The 23359-nt window shown below is 40.8% G+C and overlaps 1 protein-coding gene across 1 annotated transcript; it reads left to right on the top strand.

Moving 5' to 3' along the window:
* Positions 1 to 18909: 18909 nt before the first annotated feature.
* On the top strand, positions 18910 to 21576 carry LOC116672613 (tripartite motif-containing protein 16). The gene has a single exon (XM_032504538.1). The coding sequence runs from the start codon at positions 19102 to 19104 to the stop codon at positions 20728 to 20730; it is 1629 nt and encodes a 542-aa protein (XP_032360429.1). The 5' UTR covers positions 18910 to 19101; the 3' UTR covers positions 20731 to 21576.
* Positions 21577 to 23359: the final 1783 nt, after the last annotated feature.

Raw genomic sequence — 23359 nt, 5'->3', positions numbered from 1 at the left:
AAATGTCTGTGTGTGTGTGTGTGTGTGTGTGTGTGTGTGTGTGTGTGTGTGTGTGTGGTGTGTGTGTGCAGCCTATTCTCTAAATAACCTGTTGATCCAGTCAAGCTGAGACTCTCTCTCAGCCTCAGAGGGGACACGCTCGGCCAATTTTCTTCCTCATTTTCTCCTGGATTTCATCTGAACTTGGTCGCTCCAGCTGATTCACTGTGAGTGTTTCATCAGATTTCACATGCATTTCCCGGCACGTCACTACCAGATGGCACTGATTTCAGTCCTGTAGCGGCTGTGTGTGACACATCAGGTCGATTAAAAGAGTTATCAAGACAAGTTTTACTGTGGATGTCCAGGAGATTCTGTAAGTAGCAATTATGGCTTTTTCTATAATTTATTCCACACATACTGTGATTTTTTTACAGGATGCTAAAACTACTACTACTACTACTACTATACTACTAAAGATAATGTAAATAAGGACACTTGTATGAGCTTGTTAAGGTCTAGCAGGAGTCTATTTATGTGTCTTATTTAGTAGCTAACAGAAGGGATTCATAACATCTGTAGGAGCAGTTTTTGTGCTGGGATGAAGCTCTAAAGCTGCACTGAAACTTATAAAAATATACATTTCATTCATAAAAAGTAATCAGCTGCTCAGATACACACTTCAATCAAGATGAAAGCTGCTTCACAAGGGGAGTCACTATTGCGATAAACTCTGCACCCGAGGTAAAAAGTAAACACGGAGGTCCTAATGACTAATGCAACGGTTACTATATGATATAGAAATGAGCTACATTTGTTTTCCTGTTGTCCCTTTGCACCAGAAACTACACAAAACATTGTTTAGTGACATTTATTTAGAGAAGAAAAGACCTTTTTATCAGGATAAACCTTGAAGCCTGTTGCAGTGATTGCCTCATTTACTCTACCAAGTGTGCAATTTATTCAAAAGTTTTTGAATGTATTTTGAAAGTATATAGATATGAACTACAATGGTAAAGCTGATGTTTTTGGTCAGATGATGTCGGTTTGTTAATCTGTTATTGTTTAATAAGTTACTGTGATTTATAATCCCGTGTGAGATAAGTACACATAACTAAAAACTAGCTAATGCAGAATAATGCAATAGTATTTTAATAACTAATACATGTGTTATTAATACAGGCCAATGTATTAAAGGTTTAACTGTTTGTTTCAGAGTTATTTTTAGTGTCTTAGAAGCTAATAAAAAAGATATTAAAAAGTCTGAGTGTATGTTTTAGGCACCAGTTGTTGGCATTTAAGGCGTTTATATAAGTAGCCTTACAGCGTCCAACTATGTCAAATAATGTCCCAAAAAACTACAACATAATCCGAGCACAGTTAAAAACGCTTTGCTCCTCTTATTCAATTAACACACCTGTTTAATCAATACAGGAACTTAAATTAGAGCCTCGGCCTGACAGACCACTGCACTACATTGCCCCCCCGTGGCTATTTCCAAGCACCTTGAGTGTAACATGAGCTGAAAGAGCATCTGGTCAAAGCTATTGTTAGTTAATAACTCTTAAAAACGTGGCATTACTACAGAGGGAGTGAAGTGTGTTCCCGAACACACACATTTTCTCGTATTTTAAATCAATATATAATCTTCTGGGTCGGTTGTTGCTTGCATTCATTTCATTTAAACGTAAAGCAACTAAGTTTAAGATACGCTGGAACATTAGTTATAGCTTATGTCTCACTCATAAATGTGTTATTAACAGGATAAGGTGCTACTTTATATTGAGTGTAGTGTAGTGTGTTCTTGCCCAATGTTTTGTTAATTTTGTTTTTGTCTTGTAATTTGATTTATTATTCTGCATGTTGCGTCTAGCTGTGCACACTGAGTTACAGATGAGATGTGGGTGCAGCTGAGCTCAAAAAGTTATTGTTAGTGTCTTAATAACTAATAAATGGGTTTCCATCAACAAAATAAGTAGTGGTATGTTTTAGAGTGAATGTGGTGTGTTCTTGTATTTTAATTGATATGTTCTGCATGCTGCTCCTCGCTGTACATATTTTACTGTGAGGCACATTGAGTTATAGATAAGATATGAGTGAAGCTGAGGTCAAATAGTTATTGATAAGATGTATGTGCAGCTGAGGTCAAATAGTTATTGTTAGTGTCTTAGTAACTCTAACAAACGTATTATTAACTAACAGGCTGTTTACAAAGGAGTTGCTGTATGTTTCATAGACAGCAGAAGTGAGTTAAGTGTGTTCCACATATGTTATTGACTTCTTGTTGTGTTTTCTAATATTATATTTAATACATAATGAATAATTAAATGATGCTTGCATTCATTTCATTTGAGCGTAAAGCAATTTTAGCTCAAGATGCACTGGAACATTAGTTATTCTTTGTGTCATAATAACTCATGATTGTGTTATTAAACAAGAAAAGGTGTTACTTTATATTAAGAAGTAAGTAAGTAGCACAGTAAATGTAGTGTGTTCTCCTTGAGCAATGTTTTATTGACTTGTTGTACTACTCTTGCTCTTGTATTTTAATTCATACATTATGCATGTTGCCTCTAGCTGTACATATTTCAATGTGAGGCACAGTTACAGATAAGAGTGCGTGCAGCTGAGGTGAAATTGTCTTCCAGTAATTATGTCTCATATGTGTGTCAAAGCGTTGTAGAGGCAGGGCAGTGAGTGTGGTGTGTTCTTGCACAAGTTTGATCTATTTTGCACAACGTGTTGTTGACTTGTCGTATTTCATTAAATATGCTGTATCCATTTTAATGTAAAGCACACTGAGTTTGACATAATCTGGGACTAATGAGGCCAAAGAGTTGTCAGTGGCTCAACAACACATTTGTTATTACAGAATAATGTATTAAACCGAGTTGCTGTATATTTTAGAGGTAGCACAGTGTGTTCCTGCACAACCGTTCCATTGACTTGTTGTGACATTTGTTATAGTTTTTATTACTTTCTTCTGCACGTTACTTGTTGCTCTATTTTAATTTGAAGCACATGAGTGCTCTGGAAGTAAAACTGTCAGCTAAACTTATTTGACACTGAAAGGTCTATTCGTTTTGGGCTGATGTTCTGTTAAAAGATTACTCATTTGGAATAATATAATTGATATAATTGATTGATTTCTTCAGCATCTACCAGAAATTTACCTGAAACTTTGTGCAGTGGATTTTTAAAAGTTTTGTCTTTTTCTCAAAGAGAGACAAAAGTCACCTGTCAGCTCTGAGAGATAGACAAACTGCTTGCTGGCCGCCTTCTTCAGCCAGCGGAGCAGTAAATATGCAAAAATGTGCTTTTCTGTACTGTATAACACTTTAAGAGGGAATTGTGTTCAGCTCTAATGCAGGAAGGATCCCACGTAAACACTGACAATGCCAGCGGCTGCACACACACAACTCTCGCCTCCTGCCAACAAACGTCACTTAACACATAATGAATCACTCTGTGTGTTTAAAACCGTAGCACGCTTCCTTCACCTTTAAGACTGGCCGATTCATCAGCCGCTGGACATACTTCACTTTGCACTTCTCACCGTCTTTGATGTAGTTCACCTGTGTTTGTATTGCAGAGTTAAGATTGGGAGGGGATAAGGTGAGAGGGATCTATTGTGCGTCAACAACAGATGCATCCTCTCTCTTCTTGCTTATCAAACCACTCGAGAGATAAAAAGAAGGACTAACTACGGAGGATAAGATATAACAAAAGAGGAATGATGGAGAAGAACAGGAAGTCTTAAAGGTTTCCAGAGTTTGTGGTGGATGAAAGAGTCAGGGCTTCAGCTGCAAATCTCACTGTTTTTTGGTGATGAAAAGCCAAAACCGCTCATCAGAGGATCAAACCTACACTCTCCTCAGAAAGCCCCACATGTTCTGTCACGTTTTATACTGCATACCATTCTGTGTCCATTTCAACAAGAATGTGCTTCTAATTTGCTTTGCTCTTCCTTTTTCCTTGTGTCTGTGTGTGATGCCAAACCACCCGGAGGGATCCGAGGAAAAACCTGCTGCGAGGCAAAGAGGAAATCTCCACAGTGGAAGAAGCATGATGAATGCCTGCATGTGTTTCTGTGAGCCGTGTGCATGTAGCTGAAAGGAAGTCATGTCAGCGATACACACCTGGGCCTGTTTCCTGCTCTGGATCGGCTTTGCAACGCAGGACAAAACCCCAGGTAAAACACAAGCGCCTCTTTGTCCAGCAGCTGATCTGTGAGCATGACAACGGTCACAGGGAGTGAAAGGGCTTCTTTACAGAACCTGATACACAGAAGAAATACAAGCATTTTAAAGTTGCAAGATCAAGGGATTTTTCCTTCTGCAATCTAATTAAAATAATTTATTTAGCGCTAAATCACAGTTGTCTCATTGCGCTTCTCATAAAAGAGCAGGTCTAAACCGTACTCTGGGATGTTATTTACAGAAACACAACACTTCCACTAAGAGCAAGCACTAGGCCACAGAGGCAAGGAAAAACTTCCTTTAAGAGGCAGAAACTTCGAGCAGAACCATGGCTCAGGGTGGGGGGGGGGCATCTGCCTCCACCGGTTGGGGGTGAGAGAAAGAGAGAGAGAGAGATAGACAGACAGAGACATGGAGAATTGTAGCAGAGGGTGTCGAGCAGAAACATGGAGGCAGCAGGTGACTCCAACCACAGATCCAGACTCCACAGCTCAGACTCCACAGTTCCAGACCCAGAACCACCTGCAGGAAGGGATTGGAGAAGAGAGGAGAGGGGTGAGAGAGCACAGGACTCCGGGGAAGGGAAGAAGTCGAGTTAGTAACATGCATTAATGGGATAAGGTTGCATACAGATGGAGAGAATGAGGAAGAGAGAGGTGCTGAGTGCATCATGGGAAGTCCCCCAGCAGTCTAGGCCTATAGCAGCGTAACTAAGGGATGGTTCAGGACTCTCCTGAGTTAGTTTAGAATAGACGACACTTGTCTCCAGACTAAACAACCTTTCTGGGGGAAACCCTGTTCAACATCTTTCTTTCATCCCTGGCTCGTTTCGGGACAATTTTCCAGAGTTTTTGTCTTGAGTCCTAAGATCTGGAACGGTTTTACAATCCCATCTAAAGCCTGTATTTACATTATCATACTAATACCTCACGTCATGCCTTTAAAGAAAGAGAAAAAGAAAAAGAGAGCCAGATAGGGAAGAAGTTTAAGTCACAGCTGGCCAATCACTGCGTGATCCGAATGTCGGAAAGTTACAGAAATTGTCATATGTTGGAAAACTGTGCGTGTGTGTAAAATATGACCTTTCAATGAACTGTGTTTGTCACCAAAGAGCTGCAGAAACACATACAGCTCTTAATACAGTTTACAGCACAAAGAGTTGACATTTATGGCAGCAGAATGTCTTTTGATACTGTTAGCGCTAAAACCAGTGCTGTGAGAGTTTTTTCATGGGCTGGAAAGAATATAAAGATTGTGCTTATCACTAGTTTTTCACTCATCTGCCTTTTTATCAGTTAAAGTACGTAACTGAGTTGAATTGAGTGTTTATTCTATTAAATTACGGAGTGTGTGAAGTTAATGTTTCACACTTTGTTGGCTATCTTGGAGAGATTTGTGTTTGCTCAGCAGATTGTTCAAAGCACACAAACGTTTCCACAAGGACACGACATGTCACGATACTGTGAGACAGGAGGCGGCCGTACCTGGGCTGTCTTGCAGGTTTACCGGTCGGTTGCTTTGGTGCATCGTGCAGCTGTGAGTCAGAGATCTGAGTAATTATTAAAAACAGCTGGGAGCGTCAGCCGGCAGTGCCAGCCATAAAATAAACATTCGGAGGACGGAGGCGGGACAAATACTGATAGAAACACTCAGGTGATAAAGCAACAGTTAATCTCTCCATTCATCTGTTGTCATTCCAGTAACCATCATGCACTTGTGCAAACACACACAAACAAAACAAAACCAACAATCTGATTACAGTCTCCCGACCATCACCCCGAAAGAACCTGTCAGAGAAACAGGACGGGCCGCTGAAGTGAGCAAGTTACAAAGTCGGAATCAGATTCCTTTTCCCCCAGGAACAAGCTCAGAGGTTGAGTTGATTCAACACTGAGATCTGGACCCATTTAGATCAGATTAGATGTTTTACCCCTTGATAAGATAAGATATACTTTCTTATCTTATCTTCTATTCTCCCCAAGGATAAATTTTGCTTGGACAATGGTGCAATTGTTGACAATAAGGATAAACTAGAATATTGTCAAGCTTATACTTGAACGAGCTTGCCGAAGCTCCAACATTATTACCGGCCACGACAGCGGTGCTAGTATTGTTTTCACTTTGTGTGTGTGTGTGTGTGTGTGTCATTGCAAAATGTGGTTTTGGAGACACATACTGTAGCAGTAACTACCACAGAGGCGGCCCCTCTCTATCTGTCTTTGGGGTACGCCGCTGGCCCAATTTGGTGTCGCAGCTGGTGGGATCCCATCCCAAGTTGGTCTCTAGTTCATATTCATTTGAGTTTTTTGCTAATTCATCGATGCCCCTTTAGGCTCCACCCACTATACTATATTGACCTAAGCAGTGAAGTTACCCAAGATCTGCTCAACAATCAGAAATGTACACTTCCATCTGATAAGGAAATGATTCAGTATATACACACACACACACATACGCAATTCCTCATGTGACTTATCTGTTTTTAATCAGACTGGTTTATTGCTTCTCACTATGACAGGGAAGCGTGTAAAGACTCAACAAGTTTGAGAAGCAGGCCTGGAATTTGACCGTTGTAGGGACAAGCCCACTTACCCAAGGTGTAGGAAATTCCTGCCCTGGTTTCACTTGATAATAGGTGTGCCACTGCAGTCTATTCATCACTGCCCAACTCCACCCTGGATGCGTGGCAAGGAAGGGAAGTTGAGGGTGAATAATTCTCCACATCAGTTTTGAAATGCTCCTTAAAGCAACTACCTTAAAGCAACATGTCGCCGTTTGAGATTAGAGAGTTCTTGGTTCTGTGTTTTTGTACATTTTGCACAAAAACTGTGTTCCCCAGCAGCTTCCAGGTGACCTCCTCTCCTGCATGTAATCTAGAGATGAAAGTCTACTGAAGCACATCATTCACACAGATAGGAGAATGAATATGTAAATGTGTCACTCCACTGATATACAGTAAACACAGAAATTTAGGCGTTTAAGTGCTCAAATTATGCTTTTTTGGCTTTTTCCCTTACCCTAATTTTGTTAATGTTTTTGTGCATATAGTAGGTTTACAAAATGAAAAAGCCCAAGTCCCCCCCAAAGGGAGGTACCATCTCCCACACTAAACACTGTTCACGAACTGCTCCATACTGTTTTTTTTTTTATGTCCAGTCTTTACTTTCTTGACAAAGGCGCGTCATTTTGCATTACTTTGTAACACAAGTTTTACTGCTCGCCTAGCTGCTAGCGTCCTACTCTGCTTCTGACTGGCTAGTAGTCCTTATCTAGGTACTGTCAGGACCCTCATACTCTGCTTCTGACTGGCTAGTAGTCCTTACCTAGTTACTGTCAGGGCCCTCATACTCTGCTTCTGACTGGCTAGTAGTCCTTACCTAGGTACTGTCAGGGCCCTCATACTCTTCTTCTGACTGGCTAGCAGTCCTTACCTAGGTACTGTCAGGGCCCTCATACTCTGCTCCTGACTGGCTAGTAGTCCTTACCTAGGTACTGTCAGGGCCCTCATACTCTTCTTCTGACTGGCTAGCAGTCCTTACCTAGGTACTGTCAGGGCCCTCATACTCTGCTTCTGACTGGCTAGTAGTCCTTACCTAGGTACTGTCAGGGCCCTCATACTCTTCTTCTGACTGGCTAGTAGTCCTTACCTAGCTACTGCGCATGTGCAACTCCCAACAAAGATGGAATAGAAGTGAGATGTCTCACTCTGTAGCTAAAACAGAGAGCTCAACACACAGGGTGAAAAGAGGAGCTGCAGCAATGAGCAGTACAACAAAAATAAAGTGTGTTTCTTGAAAATGAAACCTTGTAAACCTATTCTGACACAAGCTCTAAATATAATTAGGAAGCTGAAAATGAGTGTATGAGGTCTTAAATAAGTTAATGGTGACGCAAATCTCTTGTCCAACATCGCTGTATCTCACCTGGCCTCTCCTGGTCTTGTTCCAGATGTCACTGTGACGTGCTTCGTCTCGCAGGAGTGCGCGCTGCCCTGCAGCTTCCAGCCGGGCAGCGAGGAGATCGTCGAGTGGTTCAGACAGGACGTGGTGCTGTTCAAGTTTGAGCGGGAACCTGATGATGATGATGATGATGATGATGATAACAGCAGCAAGGAGCACTTTGAGCACGAGCAGATAGCCGGCCGCGCCTCCTTTTCCCCGCATTTTGTGTCCCGCGGCAACGCCACGCTGATCCTCAGGGGGAGTGGTCTGAAGGACAGAGGCACGTACAGGTGTCAGGTGCGCACGTCGAAGGGCGAACACAACGCAAAGGTCATCGTGAAGGTGGAAGGTGAGTTTAGAAAGCGTGTAGGACGCAGTTACGGTGCAGTGTGACTTTTTGGTTTGAGTCGTTTAGACTGGTGTGAACAACATCGTCATTGTGGCGCTAACCTATTGTATAAGTGAAGCCAAAACATCTGGACTGCCCCCTGGTGGCTGGCTGCAGTATAGGTCATTAATCCCGCCCGCTCCATGTCAGCAGATGGGACATGGACCCAACTAAAACATCAAGGTACACATAAATGTTTCATAGTTATTGATGCTATAAAAATAAGGTGAAACATCCCATCACTATCTCCGCTATCGGGGCTTAACTCGGCCCAGGACGGTTGTGATTGGATTAATGAAATACAAAGAAGCCACAATGGTCTTTCCCCCCATCCCAGAGTATATGAGTGGTATAGGTCTGACAACGTGAGTCAATCCCCCACAGCTCAGTTAAAATGTAAAAAATAAAGCATGGAACAAAAAACAGCTAATCCGGGCTGAATAAAGCCTAAAAATGTTAACTTGGTAAATATTATACCAGCTAAACATTAGCATGTGGATGTGAGCCTGTCAGCATGCTGACGTTAGCACTGAGCTCACAGTGTAACAGAGGCGCCAGCATGGCTGTAGATATAGTCTAGTTTCATAATTCCCTGCTTTTATGCCGAATACCAGGTGTATAATTACTTGTAAATTACTTCAAGCCTCCCTGCACACTGATGTCCATGCCAATATTTGTTTCTCCCATTCAACCTGTCAGGGGCTCTGTAATGAAGCAACATTAGGGTACTTTAAAGGTTTTAAAAACAGTATTTCCAATGTAAGTAATAACTGTTATATTGTCCTAACTGAGCTCTAATGTTATCTGCATAAGAATGATGTCAGGCTATATTGGGCCTGGCATTTAGAGTCTGTCATCAGGGGCTGCTGGGAAACATTCCAGCATGCTGTGCGTGTCTTTGTGTGTGCGTAGCACCCATCCGGGGCCTGTCTGTGGAGCTGACCAGGCTGAGCGGCTACGAGGAGATGAAGTGCACCGTCCGTGATGTTTTCCCGGCCCCTCGGGTAACCTGGGCGACCGAGCCGGCCACGTTCGAGGAGCTTCGACCGGTCACGCGCATGAATGCCAACAAACGGGGGCTGTACACGGTCGACAGCCGCCTCAAAAGGCTGAACGGACGACCTAACCTCATCTACGTCTGTAAAGTCGCACCTTCCTACGGGGGCCCGGCCTGGACGGCCTCACTCAGGGAAAGAGGTGAAAAAAAAAAAATGCAGAAAATATTTCATATGCTTTCAGTTATATTTATTGATTTAGCTATTGGAGAAAGTGCCTCGCTCACCTCTAAGGAAAAACTTAGGAGCAGCACAACTAATATGCGGCATAAAAGCGGCACAGACCTTACAAACATTTAAATCACTGCTTAAGACGCACCTGTTTGCTGTGGCTTTTAACCCTTGTTAACCTGGATTAAGATATTTTAAAGTGTTGTTTGTCTCCCTGTAATGTATTTTGGTCGGAGTGATTTTTACACTTGTTATTTATGTATTTGACATCTACCCTGTTCAGCACTTTGGTCAACTGTTGTTTTTAAATGTGCTATAGAAATAAAATTGACATTGACATTGACATTGACATAATATCAAATACATGAAGAAGATTTGGGAGATTTTAATGAACACTTAAGAGTAGGCAGTACAGTGTAGTATGATGTGTAATGTTGGACACTGGCCTGAATGAGACCTGGGGTACCACTGTCTCTACCTACATAGCATGAGTTCATAAGCTGGAAATTACACTCACTACGCCTTATTTTTTCTCTGGTAGAAATAAAAGGAACTCAAGGAAGAGACCTGACCATCCCCTGCCACGCGCCTCCTTACCTGAACAACCCCTTCCTCCACTGGAGCTTCACCAACGGCGAGGACCCCTCCCACATCCTCACCTACGACAGCCAGTCGGGGAAAAGCGTCTCCACGTCACCCTGGGCCAACCACGTGGAGCTGGACGGCTTCAGGGTCCCGTTCGGAGACGGCTCCCTGCGTCTGATGGACCCGCACTCGGAGCACACGGGCAGCTACACCTGCGTGTTCTCCGTGCCGCGCAACACGCACACCGAACGCACGGACGTCACCATCGACGGTCCTGTTGGTGAGGTCACAAACACAGTCAAACTGGAGTTTATAATCAAGCAAACGTGTCGAAACAGTGCATTTACAGGGGACTATTTTCAGCGGCGAAATAATCCATATTTAGAATAGAATAGAAAGCCTTTATTGTCTTTATACACACATTATACACATACAATGTGTATAATGTGTGTACCTGTGCTACAAGATTGAAGCAACCCCTTTACAGTGTCAACACAAAATATAAAAATATAAAACATAAGTAGTGCAGAAGAAGAAAAAAAGAGAGGGGGAACGTGGTACACAGTTCCTGAGAGTAACTATATACATGTATAAAATAGCACAAAAGATAAAGGGTTTGTATACACATTATGCAAATAAAATAGTCATTGGTGTAGCAACAGTCCTGAGTATTATATGTTGCACAGTAATGAGATTAAATATTAAATATTGCACTGTAATGAAATTGCACAGAAATGTCTTTTTAGGTATTATTTATAAGTATATATATTATATATATAACTATTGCACAGTAGGTGGGAAGAAGAAAGTCCAGGGGTAGGGGGTAGACATATTTGGTGCTCTAGTGAGTATTTAAGCTTTATCAAGCTTAAGATGCACATTATATGACATTAAAATACATTCTTTGTTATTTTTGGCCTTTATTTTATTTACATTTTTAGATAAGAAAAATATAGAATATGATCAGACTTAACCTTTAAAGGAGTGAGGCACAAGCTTTTCAAAATAATGTTTCCCCTTTGAAATATCTTTTTCATCCAAGCACACCCAAATCCAGCACAAAACATATTTGGAAGAACAAAGCCGACCTAAATCACATAAAAAACTGTTTTGCTTGTCAGATCTTCCTGAAACGTCCCATATGAGCTTTCCAAAAATGAGTCATAGTTTTGGTGCGGTTAAAGGTATTAGTTATTACATACTGTACGTATATAAAAAATATAAAGTCCTCCAACAACAAGACAAACAACATGCAAAACAAAAAAAACAGCTGTTGTTTTAGGATATTAAACGATGTACCTGTTCTGTCTGTGTTACCTGCGTGCAGGTGAGCAACGTACCGCAGAGGTGCCATCTTATTGGTGGATTGTCGGTCTGGTGATTGCAGTGCTGGCTCTGGTTCTGGGTCTGGCTGGCCTGCTGGTCTACCTGAAGATGAAAGGTAAACATGGACTCCGGGATGTGTGGACAGTTACTGACAGGAAGAAGAACGCTTGACTGAACTGACACGAGACATGAAGTTCAAATCTCTCTCTGACCATTTTCTCTTTCATTGTGTTAGATTTCAAAATGCAGGATTCAAACTGGGAGTAGTCTGGGATGTCTGGTTCTGGTCTTAAAGTGTTATCTATCATAAGATATACACTTCATAGGGCGGTCACTATCTGCAATTTTACGTTTTTAATGTTTAAGTCAGGGGTGTCCAAACCTTTTTTAAAGAGTGCTAGATTGGATAATGTAAAGATGCCAAAGGTCCCTTCTGACATTTTTTTTTTTTTTTTACAAAAAAGCTCACATGCAAATGCACTGATCTATAACAATGTTTATTGTCATTGTCAGAATTATCTTTTCTTTTTTTAAATGGCAACGTGACCAAATCAAAGCCACTCAGACGTCTGCAGTCAGATAACGGACATACTGTACGGACTACCTTAAACTTGAAGTGCATAAATATCTTAACCCCCATTTTCATTTTAAATATGACTTATTATGCGTGATGAAAAGTTTGTTAAAATAACATTTAAGCATTGAAATCTGACCACGGGCCGTGATTGGCCCACGGGCCGTACTTTGGACATGCCTGGTTTAAGTTCAACATGTTTGTTCGGGTCTTGGAAGAGTCACTACATAAAAACAGCACATGTAACCGAATTAAATTCAGCATACAGTAAACATTTGCTTCTCCACCAAAGTATCAGATTTTGAAAATTAAATTACATTTAAAACGCTTCACCACTGTTGGTTTTGCACTCTTTAAAATCCTTCATGGCAGAAGTTAAGTGCCGAATGTTACAACTAACTTATTACAAACAAACAAAAACATTGCATTTAGAGATTTTATTTATTTTATTGTTACAACTGAAAGCTCTGCATTCAAAAGGATTCAAGGATTTAAAGGATTTTTAGCAAAATGTACTTTAAGTAGCACAGGTAAAAGTACTCGTTATGTAGCAGAATGGCCCTCTTCAGTGTTATATTCACATGTTATTGATTTACTGATTTCATCTGATGCATCACTGTGTGAGCAGCATTGTCATGTTAGAGTTATGCAATAAGCATAAAATGCAAAGTAGAAATACTTTAACTTCTACATAAATAAACATGCGAACACTGCAAGTTGATTGTTGTGAAATAATGTAAAAAAAAAAATCATATTTTATGATCAGCGTTAGTGTAAAATGTAATATGCAAAATTCACTGGTCCTACAACTCTCCTTAAACTGGTGTGTGTGTGGGGGTGTGTGTGTGTGTGTGTGTGGGGGGGTGGGGGGGGATGTGTTTCTGCATAAATTAAAAGAATGCATGTAAAGTCAAGCCTCTCAGTTTCATAGTGAATGTATTAATAACACCATCCTACTGTATTTTCTATAAATAATATATACAAAATAAGCATTCATAATGATAATAATAAGAAAATATGGAATATAAGCATCTACTGGTGCTCCAAACCAAGCTATTAATATTACACCTGTCCCGGCCAAACAGGTCACACCAGTTACAGGTAACTGGAACCGGGTCATGCGTGTTCTTCAGCCGTGTTACACAGATGCATTCTAGGAAATGTAGGCAGTCACTAAATGAGGTAAAAGCCGACGGTGTACAGTTGAATAAAAAGAAAAGAAATTCCAGAAACAGATCTGGAACAGAACAGAGAGCGAGAGGGTTTTTCTAAACATTTGGATTGAGCTAAATCCCATTTTTGAGGCTCTACAGGTGCTTTTTAACTTCAGAGTTCACATACGTTATTCTCACAATCATGTCTGTCCCATCTGTCCTTAGGGAGGACCTCGAAGCGCAGAAAGGACCCGGAGCACGTGACAGAGCTGCGTTTAGTCAAAGGTAGGTCATCAACTCTTTAACCCTCGTGTTGTCTTCCCGTCAAAATTGAAAATCAACAATTTTGTTGATGCTTTTTATCAATGTTTTCTTATGTTTTTGTCCCTTTTTTCCCATGTTTGTGTGTGTTTTTTTGATGGTTAACACTACTTCACACTTATTAACTTTAGTTTTACAGTTAATTTTGGAAATTATGGTCAATAAATCTCATTTATAGGATATTATACCTGATGTTTGAGTTAGAAAAGCAGAAATTAGGAATTATTGAGACTAGAATTAAAGGAATGGATGTTGATGATAATCACAGACTGGAATATGTCAACTTTTACTCAATACTATTTCAAAAACACTTCCATTTGTTTCCAAATGCTATAAAATTGCATAAGACACCCCAAAATTAATGAAAGTAGAGATTTGTACTTGCCAAAGAGCGTCATGTTATTTTGGGGAATTTAAAAGAACATTGATATAGGAAAACGGGTCAGTTTGACCCGAGGACAACATGAGGACAACATGAGGGTTAAAAGACGTCTCTTCCAAAGCCAGCCACTAGATGGAGCCGGAGAATAAGTCTAATGCTCTGTTTCCTCAGGAAAACTCTCCTCTACCTTTACAACTCTTAGACAATAACATTCACATGACTCATTAATATGACTGGGGGGGTGGACAATATAACAGAAACACCACTCAGTATAATGCAGTAATATTAAAAATCTAAACAACCGCCTCCAAAGTAACCATAAAGTTTAATGGGCCAGAACATAAATCAAATGATTAACCGCAGCATGAAAGCAGAAAAAAATGGTTTCTGCTGAATTTCTAAATCTGTTTCACCTTACCCATTTCCCAATATTAAACATTTATAAGCAGTATACAAATATGTAATACATGTCTATAAAACATTATAATGTATGCAGATATATAAGTGTTCATTAATAAATTGACTTATTTTCTTTCACAGGAGTTATATCCGTTGCCTGCAACTACATTGTGTTATATCTAAAATGTGTTATAATCCCATTTATTAACTGTTTGTATACTGCTTATAAATGCAAATTAGGGGGACTTAAAAGTTCAGTGTTGCTCTCAAATCTTTGCTTTTAGTCTTGGTACACAAACTTAAATATTCAACTGCATTTACAAGCTTAAGAGCAAAAAAACTGCATCGGTTTTAGCCAAGTCGACCTGATAAACTGTTGTTAAAATGTTGTACACAGTGCGGGTACTTTAATTGAAATACCCAACAGCACTAAGTGATACAGGACCCCTGAGAAATACAGAAAATAACAGATGTCAGAATGAGTCTTTTCTGTTTACCTTTATTTCCTCCTCCTCTGATCCAGGAACCTTTCCTCTCATCCACAGACTCGACCGCCGACAGGAACCTGAATGAGAGCAGCCCGCTGACGGTTGGAGGCACCAACGGCCAATCAGAGCCCCAGACTGGATCTTAGAGAACCTGAGGACAGACAGAAACAGCACGGCATCACCGCAAACTAACAAAATACTAACACAACAAACACGCACACAGCTACACACTGACGAGGAACTAGCTGCTTCTTACAGCCAAAAGGTTTCTTCGAGAGCTTTTTAAAATATATTTTAAATGACTTTTTTGGGCTCATTTGGAAACCCTGACAAACGGATGTTTATGTGCAAAATGTGCACTTCAGAAACAAAATGCTTTCAGTGTCTTTATGAAGGGGTTGTGCAACCTGCTGTTAATACAAGAACGGTTTTAGGGATTTCTCATACTGAACCCTGAAGACGCATCCTGTTGAGTTACCACCATCTCTTCGCAGGAAATCAAACAAAACGCTCACATTTGGCCTCGTGTGAGATTTCCAACAACGGTCGTTCAGACTTGGCCTCGGGTGAGTCCAACAAGCATAACTCCTGCCGTTAAACACACAGGAGCACAGACGTTTGAAGAGTTGTCATCATCTTGACAACAACCCCACAGCCGTTAAATAGCTCGGTTTCCCTACAGTTCGGTCAGAACTGAAGCGGTCTCTCGGATGAGAGACAAAACATCTTCAAACAAGTCCAATTGCCTTTAATTTTGACCTACGGATTGTAAAAACTTGCACCGCAGAAACGACCAAGGAAGCCTTTTAGGAACCCTAACCTGCATTAGCTCAGAGGAACAAAAAGGTCTGGATTTAGTTCCTGGTTTCAAAGCCGTCCCTGCTCAGTGGGCAAGACTTTCCAATGGACCAGGAACTATTGGGGCAGAGTTTGAAATGTGCAACGTCGCTCAGAGTGGCTGCTGCTCGGGTACAGATTGAAGGCCTGGTCACACACCAAAATGAATTCACACGGTCTTTGCAAAACACTTGCAAGTGCACGCTAGCAGGGTAAGTTCTAGTAAGACTAGTCACAGCTCCTGGAGAGTCTCTCCTGATTACTCTCCCCTTGTTAGGTTGGCAGTCCAGATCCAGGAGCAGACACGAAGGACAGGTTGGAAACAGGAATAGAGGTTTATTGAACACAAAGGTAATGATGGTGCTTTGAAATCCTCTGGGGCTGTGAGCAGGCAGACAGGTGGGAGGCATGCAGATCCAAAAAAACAACAATATGGCTCATGCAGGCAGACTGGGCTCCCAGGACCGAAGAGGGTATCTGAAGCAGGAGCAAAAGACACAAAGTCAAGAAAGCTTTAAGCAGGAGATACTAGAGGCCAACTATCTGACAAATAACACGTAGTAAGTGTTACCACTTTGGGTGAATGGCCGATCTGGCAGAGACCGGTTGGAAAGCCGGGGTTTAGGACAGGAGCGGTGATTGCTGGATCTGGGTCCGGTGTGCAGGAAGCCACAGGTGTCCTGACGAGGAGGGAGAGAGAACCAGGAGCGCCACAGCCAATCAGCACAGGACAGGCAGAAGGCCAAAAAACTGAAGGGAGAAGGAAACAGACAGACCAGGGGCCAAACTGTCACTATGTTTCCATCCCCACGGTTTTATCTGAATTAAGTGATTATCAAATGAAAAATGCCTCATGGAAACAGTCAAATTCGATGAAATTTCATGAATATCGACTCAAATGAACTACGTTTGGTCTCATTGGCTTTTTTTTTCAATGGATTGATATACGGCTTATGCGATAACCACTGATGGAAATGTTATTTGCTGAATAAATAATGAATTGCGATTAAGTTTTAGGTCATTTTGTGGTTGCAACCCGGCACAAAACGCAGAGGAAGAAGTTGTAGTTCATTTCCCCCAGTATTTGCTCTCTGTCTGCACACATGGCACATGAGTTTTCTTGACTTTTGACATTGATGTCTCCACAGTGGCTGAACAGATTTTGATCATTCAAAGTACATTTAACACGTCCATCTCCCTTTGTTCTGGTGCAATTTGAACTGCGGAGACATCCCTTGGCAATCACTTACAATGCTAGTTAACATGAAGAGACACACATGCCTTGGAAACAGAGGTACAACAGCCTTTGGACACCCTGTCTCTCTGTGCCCTTAAAAGGTTATGACTGTGAAACAGAGCCTCTGTGTGAATTATACGTTTTAAACCAGGTAAAGATGTCTCTTTTTCTCTTATGGTTGGAGACAGTCCTCCCTGGCACTAGTAGAAAACTCTGCTCTTGGACACTTACACGGACTGGAGTCCTAAAATAAAAAGACTACCTACTAGCTACACTGTTGTTGTGGAACAATCCTATCATGGTTGTTCCGGGGCATGCATGCTTTAAAGTGCTATTTGACCTTTATCAGTGACACGGAGCAGGGTTCAGCTCAAAAATGTTTGACAAAAGACACAGGAGTGCATTCATATTGCTACAAGGCCTTTCATAGATAGATAAGAAAGGGGTGACAGTGAGAGGAGGATTTGGTCAAGGCTGGTTCACACAGATAAATCATCAGGGAGGAGAACAGTAATGCAATTTACAAAACAAGGTCAGATGAAAATGGTTAGCAACTCTCCTGCTGCATTTAATCCTTCCCGTCAGTGCTTAAAGGTTAAGCTCCTGCGTGGTTATAAAAGGGAATGTGACTTAACAATACAGACTTTAAGAGTCTACCAATCACTGACAATAACTCTTGTCAATATTTAATCTGCAGCAGATTGAAATTGTTTCTCTTTCTCTCTCCACTGCCTCACACTGCTGAAGAAACGTGTCACTTGACCTCTTTCACAAATGTGTCATTACTATTGTAAAGTTAATAAAACCGACTAATCACTAAAGATTTGTGTGTGTGATTTTTTTTTTTTCAGCTTTGACAAAACAAAATCTCAAGCTCAAGGTCCAAGCTTGTTTCTGGAGCGTTTCACCAAATCTCACAGCAGCAGATGAGGTTTTGCTCAGTTATCACGGTGTTATGCCTTTTGGTGTTCTAGTGCAGTGATTCCCAAAGTGGGGGTCGGGACCCACAGGGGGGTCGCGAGCCAGTGAGGAGGGGTCGCAAGTTGATTTCCAGAATTAAAATAAAAATAATAAACCATTAAAAATAGCATATGTTAACCATGATTTTAACACAAGATAAAACTGTTGTGTTATTTTGTGTTGTCAACATGCTCGTGTTTGGATACGTCTATAGTGCGTGCGCCGTTGCGCGCAATGTTTATATACATTTATAGTGGGGGGGTTGCGAGTCACTTGCACCGTTACTTTGGGGGTCGTGGGCTGAAAGTTTTGGGAACCCCTGTTCTAGTGTACATCTGTATGTAAAAGACATCACAATCACTCGGTTAAAGGTTTTTATGCTTGTATTTTAAACTTGTTTTTGGGTGATTATTGACTACAGTAATGACAGTTTATGCATTTAAGAAAACATTTTTTGTATTACAGACCAGCATTATGCTACACATATATTATCTGTAGTCGGTTCTCATTTTTTAATCATTCTTTATAGTGATTTTATAGTGAATGTTGTACTAATACTCTGGCTTTCAGTTGCCACCACTCCAAATGTAAATCTGACATTTACAAACATGAAATAATGCAATAACAGGGAAACAAATACTTGGATATGTGTTGAATATGTGATTTATATAAACCATTCATTATTGCAATCGCTGCTGTCCGTCCCATAGAAGAAAATGACAGCGGGGCGTGTTTGGAGCTATACAGGCTCACATGAACCACGTGACCACAAAGCTAGCGAGATCAAAGAGTGTTGCAACTCTTCTCTCTCTATGGCTCTGGTAGGGACTCGCCTGACTCAACCCTTCTCTCTCTATGGCTCAAGTCGCGACTTGCATTGTGTTTTGACAAACCCCTGCCAGCTCTTTGCATATCCGGCCTTGATCACTCCCCCTCAGTGTTGTGCAATTGCGGAAAAGAGAAGAGCAAGAGCTGGCAAGCTGCATTCAGTGAAGATTAGCCCGTCTATGAAATTAGCAAATAAACAGAAACAAAAGTAACAGTTTAGCTTTGAGTCAGAGCACAGACTGTTCAGAGAAACTCGCACACACTGCCACGAGGAGCAATGGCGCAGAAAGGAGTTCAGCTGGACCGGGAGACATTCTCTTGTTCTTTCTGTCTGGATCTATTGAAGCTTCCGGTGACTACTCCCTGTGGACACAGCTACTGCATGAACTGTATTAAAGGTTTCTGGGATCAAGAGGATGAGAAGAAGATCTACAGCTGCCCTCAGTGCAAACAGACCTTCACTCCAAGACCTGTCCTGTTGAAAAACACCATGTTAGCAGTTGTGGTGGAGGAGCTAAAGAAGACTGGACTCCCTGATGAAGACTGCTTTGCTGGACCTGAAGATGTGGCCTGTGATTTCTGCACAGGGAGAAAACTGAAAGCCCTCAAGTCCTGTAAGGACTGTCTGGTCTCTTACTGTGAGAAACACCTTCAGCCTCATTTGGACGCAGCTCAATTAAAGAAACACAAGCTGGTGGACCCTGCCAAGAAGATCCAGGTGGGAACCAACGTCTGCTCCCGTCACAATGAGGGGATGCAGATGTTCTGCCGTACGGATCAGAAGTTTATCTGTTATCTCTGCCCCCTGGATGAACATAAAGGCCACGACACGGTCTCGGCTGCAGCAGAGAGGGCTAAGAAACAGGGAGAGCTCGACGGGCGTCGACAAAACATCCAGCAGAGAATCCAGGACAGGGAGAAAGAGTTGAAGCTGCTTCCACAGGAGGCCGAGGCCATCGATCGCTCTGCTGATGAAGCGGTGGAGGACAGCAAGAAGATTTTTAACGAGCTGAGCCGTCTCCTGGAGAAAAAAAGCTCCGACGTGGAGCAGACGATCAGATCCCAGCAGAAAACTGAAGCGAGTCGAGTCCGAGAGCTTCAGGAGAAGCTGGAGCAGGAGATCGCCGAGCTGAAGAGGAACGACGCCGAGCTGGTGAAGCTCTCACACACAGAGGACCACAACCAGTTTCTGCAAGAGTTCCCCACGCTGTCACCAATCAGCGCACCTACAAACACAACCAGCACCAAAATGCATGCGCTGTGGTTCTTTAAGGATGTGACAGCAGCTGTGTCAGAGGTCGGAGCTAAACTACAGGAAGTTCTGGCTGAGACGTGGACAAATGTTAACACCAGAGCTGTGTTCTTAAAATATTCAAGTGCGATCACACTGGATTTAAAAACAGTAAACAACATGCTGGTAGTTTCTGAGGGGAACAGAAAAGTAAGATTTACGACAGGACAGCTTTATGGTGGTCATTCAGCCAGATTCGCTACACCTCAGGTTCTGAGTACAGAGAGTCTGACTGGACGCTGTTACTGGGAGGTGGAGTTGAGAGGGAAAGAAGTTTGTGTAGCCGTGGCGTACAGCAGCATCAGCAGAAAGGGCAGCAGTACAGAATGTACATTTGGAGCTGAAAACGATTCTTGGGCTTTATCATTGTACGGCGGTTATTCCGACGACTGGGCTTACTTTCGATACAACAATGTCCAAACTCCCGTCTCAGGTCCTCGGTCCTCCAGGATAGGAGTGTACCTGGATCACAGCGCAGGTACTCTGTTATTCTACAGCGTCTCTGACACCATGACGCTCCTCCACAGAGTCCAGACCACGTTCACTCAGCCTCTCCATGTTGGATTTCGGCTTTCACATTACGAAGACACCGCTGAGTTCATTGAGCTTGAGTAGAAAGAAGTCATGTAAGGGTCTTTTGGTTTAACTCACACTTATTGGGTCTCAATTTGTTGTTGCTGAGAGATGATTTTCAGCCGTCAATCAAACATTATGACGTGTACTTTGACATCTTCTCATCAGTTATTGTGTAAATATTTGAGTTTTTTGGGTTGCGCTCCTTCCTGCGTCTGTTTAGCCATGGAGGCTATCACTGTCCATGAAGAGCCAGGGTTATAATGGTTTTCAATCTTTAATTAGATTTTATTTTAGTTTTGCCTTTTTCAACTGTATTTTAGTTTAGTTTACTATAGTTTTGTCTGAAAGCCCATTTTCCGATGGGAAAATACTGATCATTTAAAGAAAGTATCATGACTTCTAGTTTCTTTTTTACATTCAAATTGACAGAAATGGGCTTCCCTAGTTATCAGAGTGTCTTTATAAATATGCCTCTACAGTACATAGCATATAATTAGATTTAAAGTTTAAGTTTGTTTTTGTTAGGGCAAGTTATAAAGTATTAGATAAAAGTATACATACAAAACAAAATGCTTGAGTTAGTAGAGAGAGATAGAGATAGAGACTGTATACAGATGGTCATGATGTTTAATCTTCATCGGTGGTGAAATATTTCAGTTAAAAAACTAAAATAAATATATGTTCTTTTTTTACCAGGCAATATTGATGAAGTTTAATTTTAGCTTTTATTGAGGTTTGTTTACTAACAATATTTTTGCAAACTGCTAATTTTTGCTTTAATTTACTATAATAACCTCGATTTACATGTAAACCTCTCCTCTCTGTGCTCTAAATGTTTGATGAATATTTGATGAATATTGATGCATTTGCTTTTTTTTTACTGATGTGTGACGTGTGAACAAACTGAAGGTTAACATGGTGAATAAACAAATGGGAGCTAAGTATTTCTCTTTGTCTTTATTCCAGGGTTTCAGACTAAGCTGATGGAGAAAATGTTGAGTTTTCCTGCTGAAGCACCACAACGTGTAGAGTTGATGTTTAGAGGGAAAACTCCTTTTATAAAAAGATATCGCGGCAGACTTTGTTATCAGAGGTTTTACTTGTGATGTTTTTACATTTGGATTTCAGGACTGGCACCTGCAAATCTTACAAAATTAAATCCTGTGAACATTTTAAAAGGAAATACTGTTTGTAATAAGGACATAAAGTGTCCCATAAAATCAAGAATAAACCAAAGACAACACGTTTGTTTGGTAACAAAATTAAAAACAATTATATATCTGCTTACAAACGCATTAGGTAATTTAATTTAATAATAACCACTGCTGATAAATAGTCATTTGATAGAGCAACTTAAGTTAATAGCTATTTTACTGTTAAACAATGAACTGATCATTAATGTTCACTAAAGATGTTATTTTAAGTAGTTATTGTTGCACACATCATAACATAAAGTACATAAAGATCTTTAACAGGGGGTCTGCGACCCCTAGGGGGTCCTCAGAGTCACTGCAGGGGGGCCCCCAATTTATTGTTATTTTTTCAAAGTTTATTCAAAAATGTAAAGTCTTAACATGAATCCAACATTGTATTATTATATATTATATGTTGAATTATTAATCCCAAATAGGGAAATTACAGCAACAAGTTACAGGGGACATACACACATACGACCTCACACACATACCGAAAATACAAGATATTTACTAGAAATAATAAATAAACATACAAAAATAAGATAGAATGATAAGATATCAAAAGATAAAAATGCCAGAACTATTGAAATAACTTATACTTAGAGGAAAGAAAAGACCGTACACATATAAACAAGTGTAGAATAAAATGTAAAACCTACCTACACAACCAAATAAAATATGTATAATATTAAATATGAAGTGAGTATCATAACAGTGCAATATTGTAATATGTGAGGTAATGAGGGAGTTCTCACTCACAGTAGGTACAGGAAACTATTTTTTTTACTGTTACTATACCTGCCCTTTACGTTAGTTACTGTCATTTAAGAGTAATTAGTTATATTACAACATTACTGTCTCTAAATATTAATGTGTTACACTACTTTTGCGTTACTTTAGAGTTACTTTAGTTGGCCGTCCTCTCAGTGTGACACTCCCAGCTGAAATGTAACTTTTTCTCAGTGCATGTCACTCACAATACTTGTTAACTATATTTTATATTCATAGGACAAACCCATCTGTAAAACTCTGTTTATAATAGTATTCTTTTCTATATTTATTCATTACATATCCATGTCCTGTCCTTATGGAACCAGTGTATATCCTGCACCTGCTGCTATTGACCTTCTGGTTAGACCCAAACTGCATTTCGTTGCCTTGTACCTGTACCTGTGTAATGACAATAAAGTTGAATCTAATCTAATCTAATCTAATGTCAGAGGATTTACCAGGAGGATGTGTTGGGGCAAGAATGAGCAGCCTTCAAACTATGCACCTTTGGGGGTCGTTTTGGTTACGGAACAAAAGGTTCTGTTGTGTAAATGTGAAACTCCAACATCAATAGTTTAATTAGCATTGTATTGTCTTAGCCTAGACTAAGACCCCAGGGGCCAGGAGACAGAAAGTTACTTCCTGGTGTGAAACAATCAGGTTCTTTCTATATGTTAAATAGTTTTCAGTTCTAATTGATC

Source organism: Etheostoma spectabile, chromosome 22, assembly GCF_008692095.1.
Source record: "Etheostoma spectabile isolate EspeVRDwgs_2016 chromosome 22, UIUC_Espe_1.0, whole genome shotgun sequence".
Lineage (NCBI taxonomy): Eukaryota > Metazoa > Chordata > Actinopteri > Perciformes > Percidae > Etheostoma > Etheostoma spectabile.
Note: the sequence above shows the minus strand (reverse complement) of the source record. Positions and strands in the feature narration are given on the sequence as shown.

What these genes read in the sequence shown, in the direction of transcription:
- LOC116672613 (XM_032504538.1), top strand. Translation starts at nt 19,102, where the DNA reads ATGGCGCAGAAAGGAGTTCAGCTGGACCGGGAGACATTCTCTTGTTCT.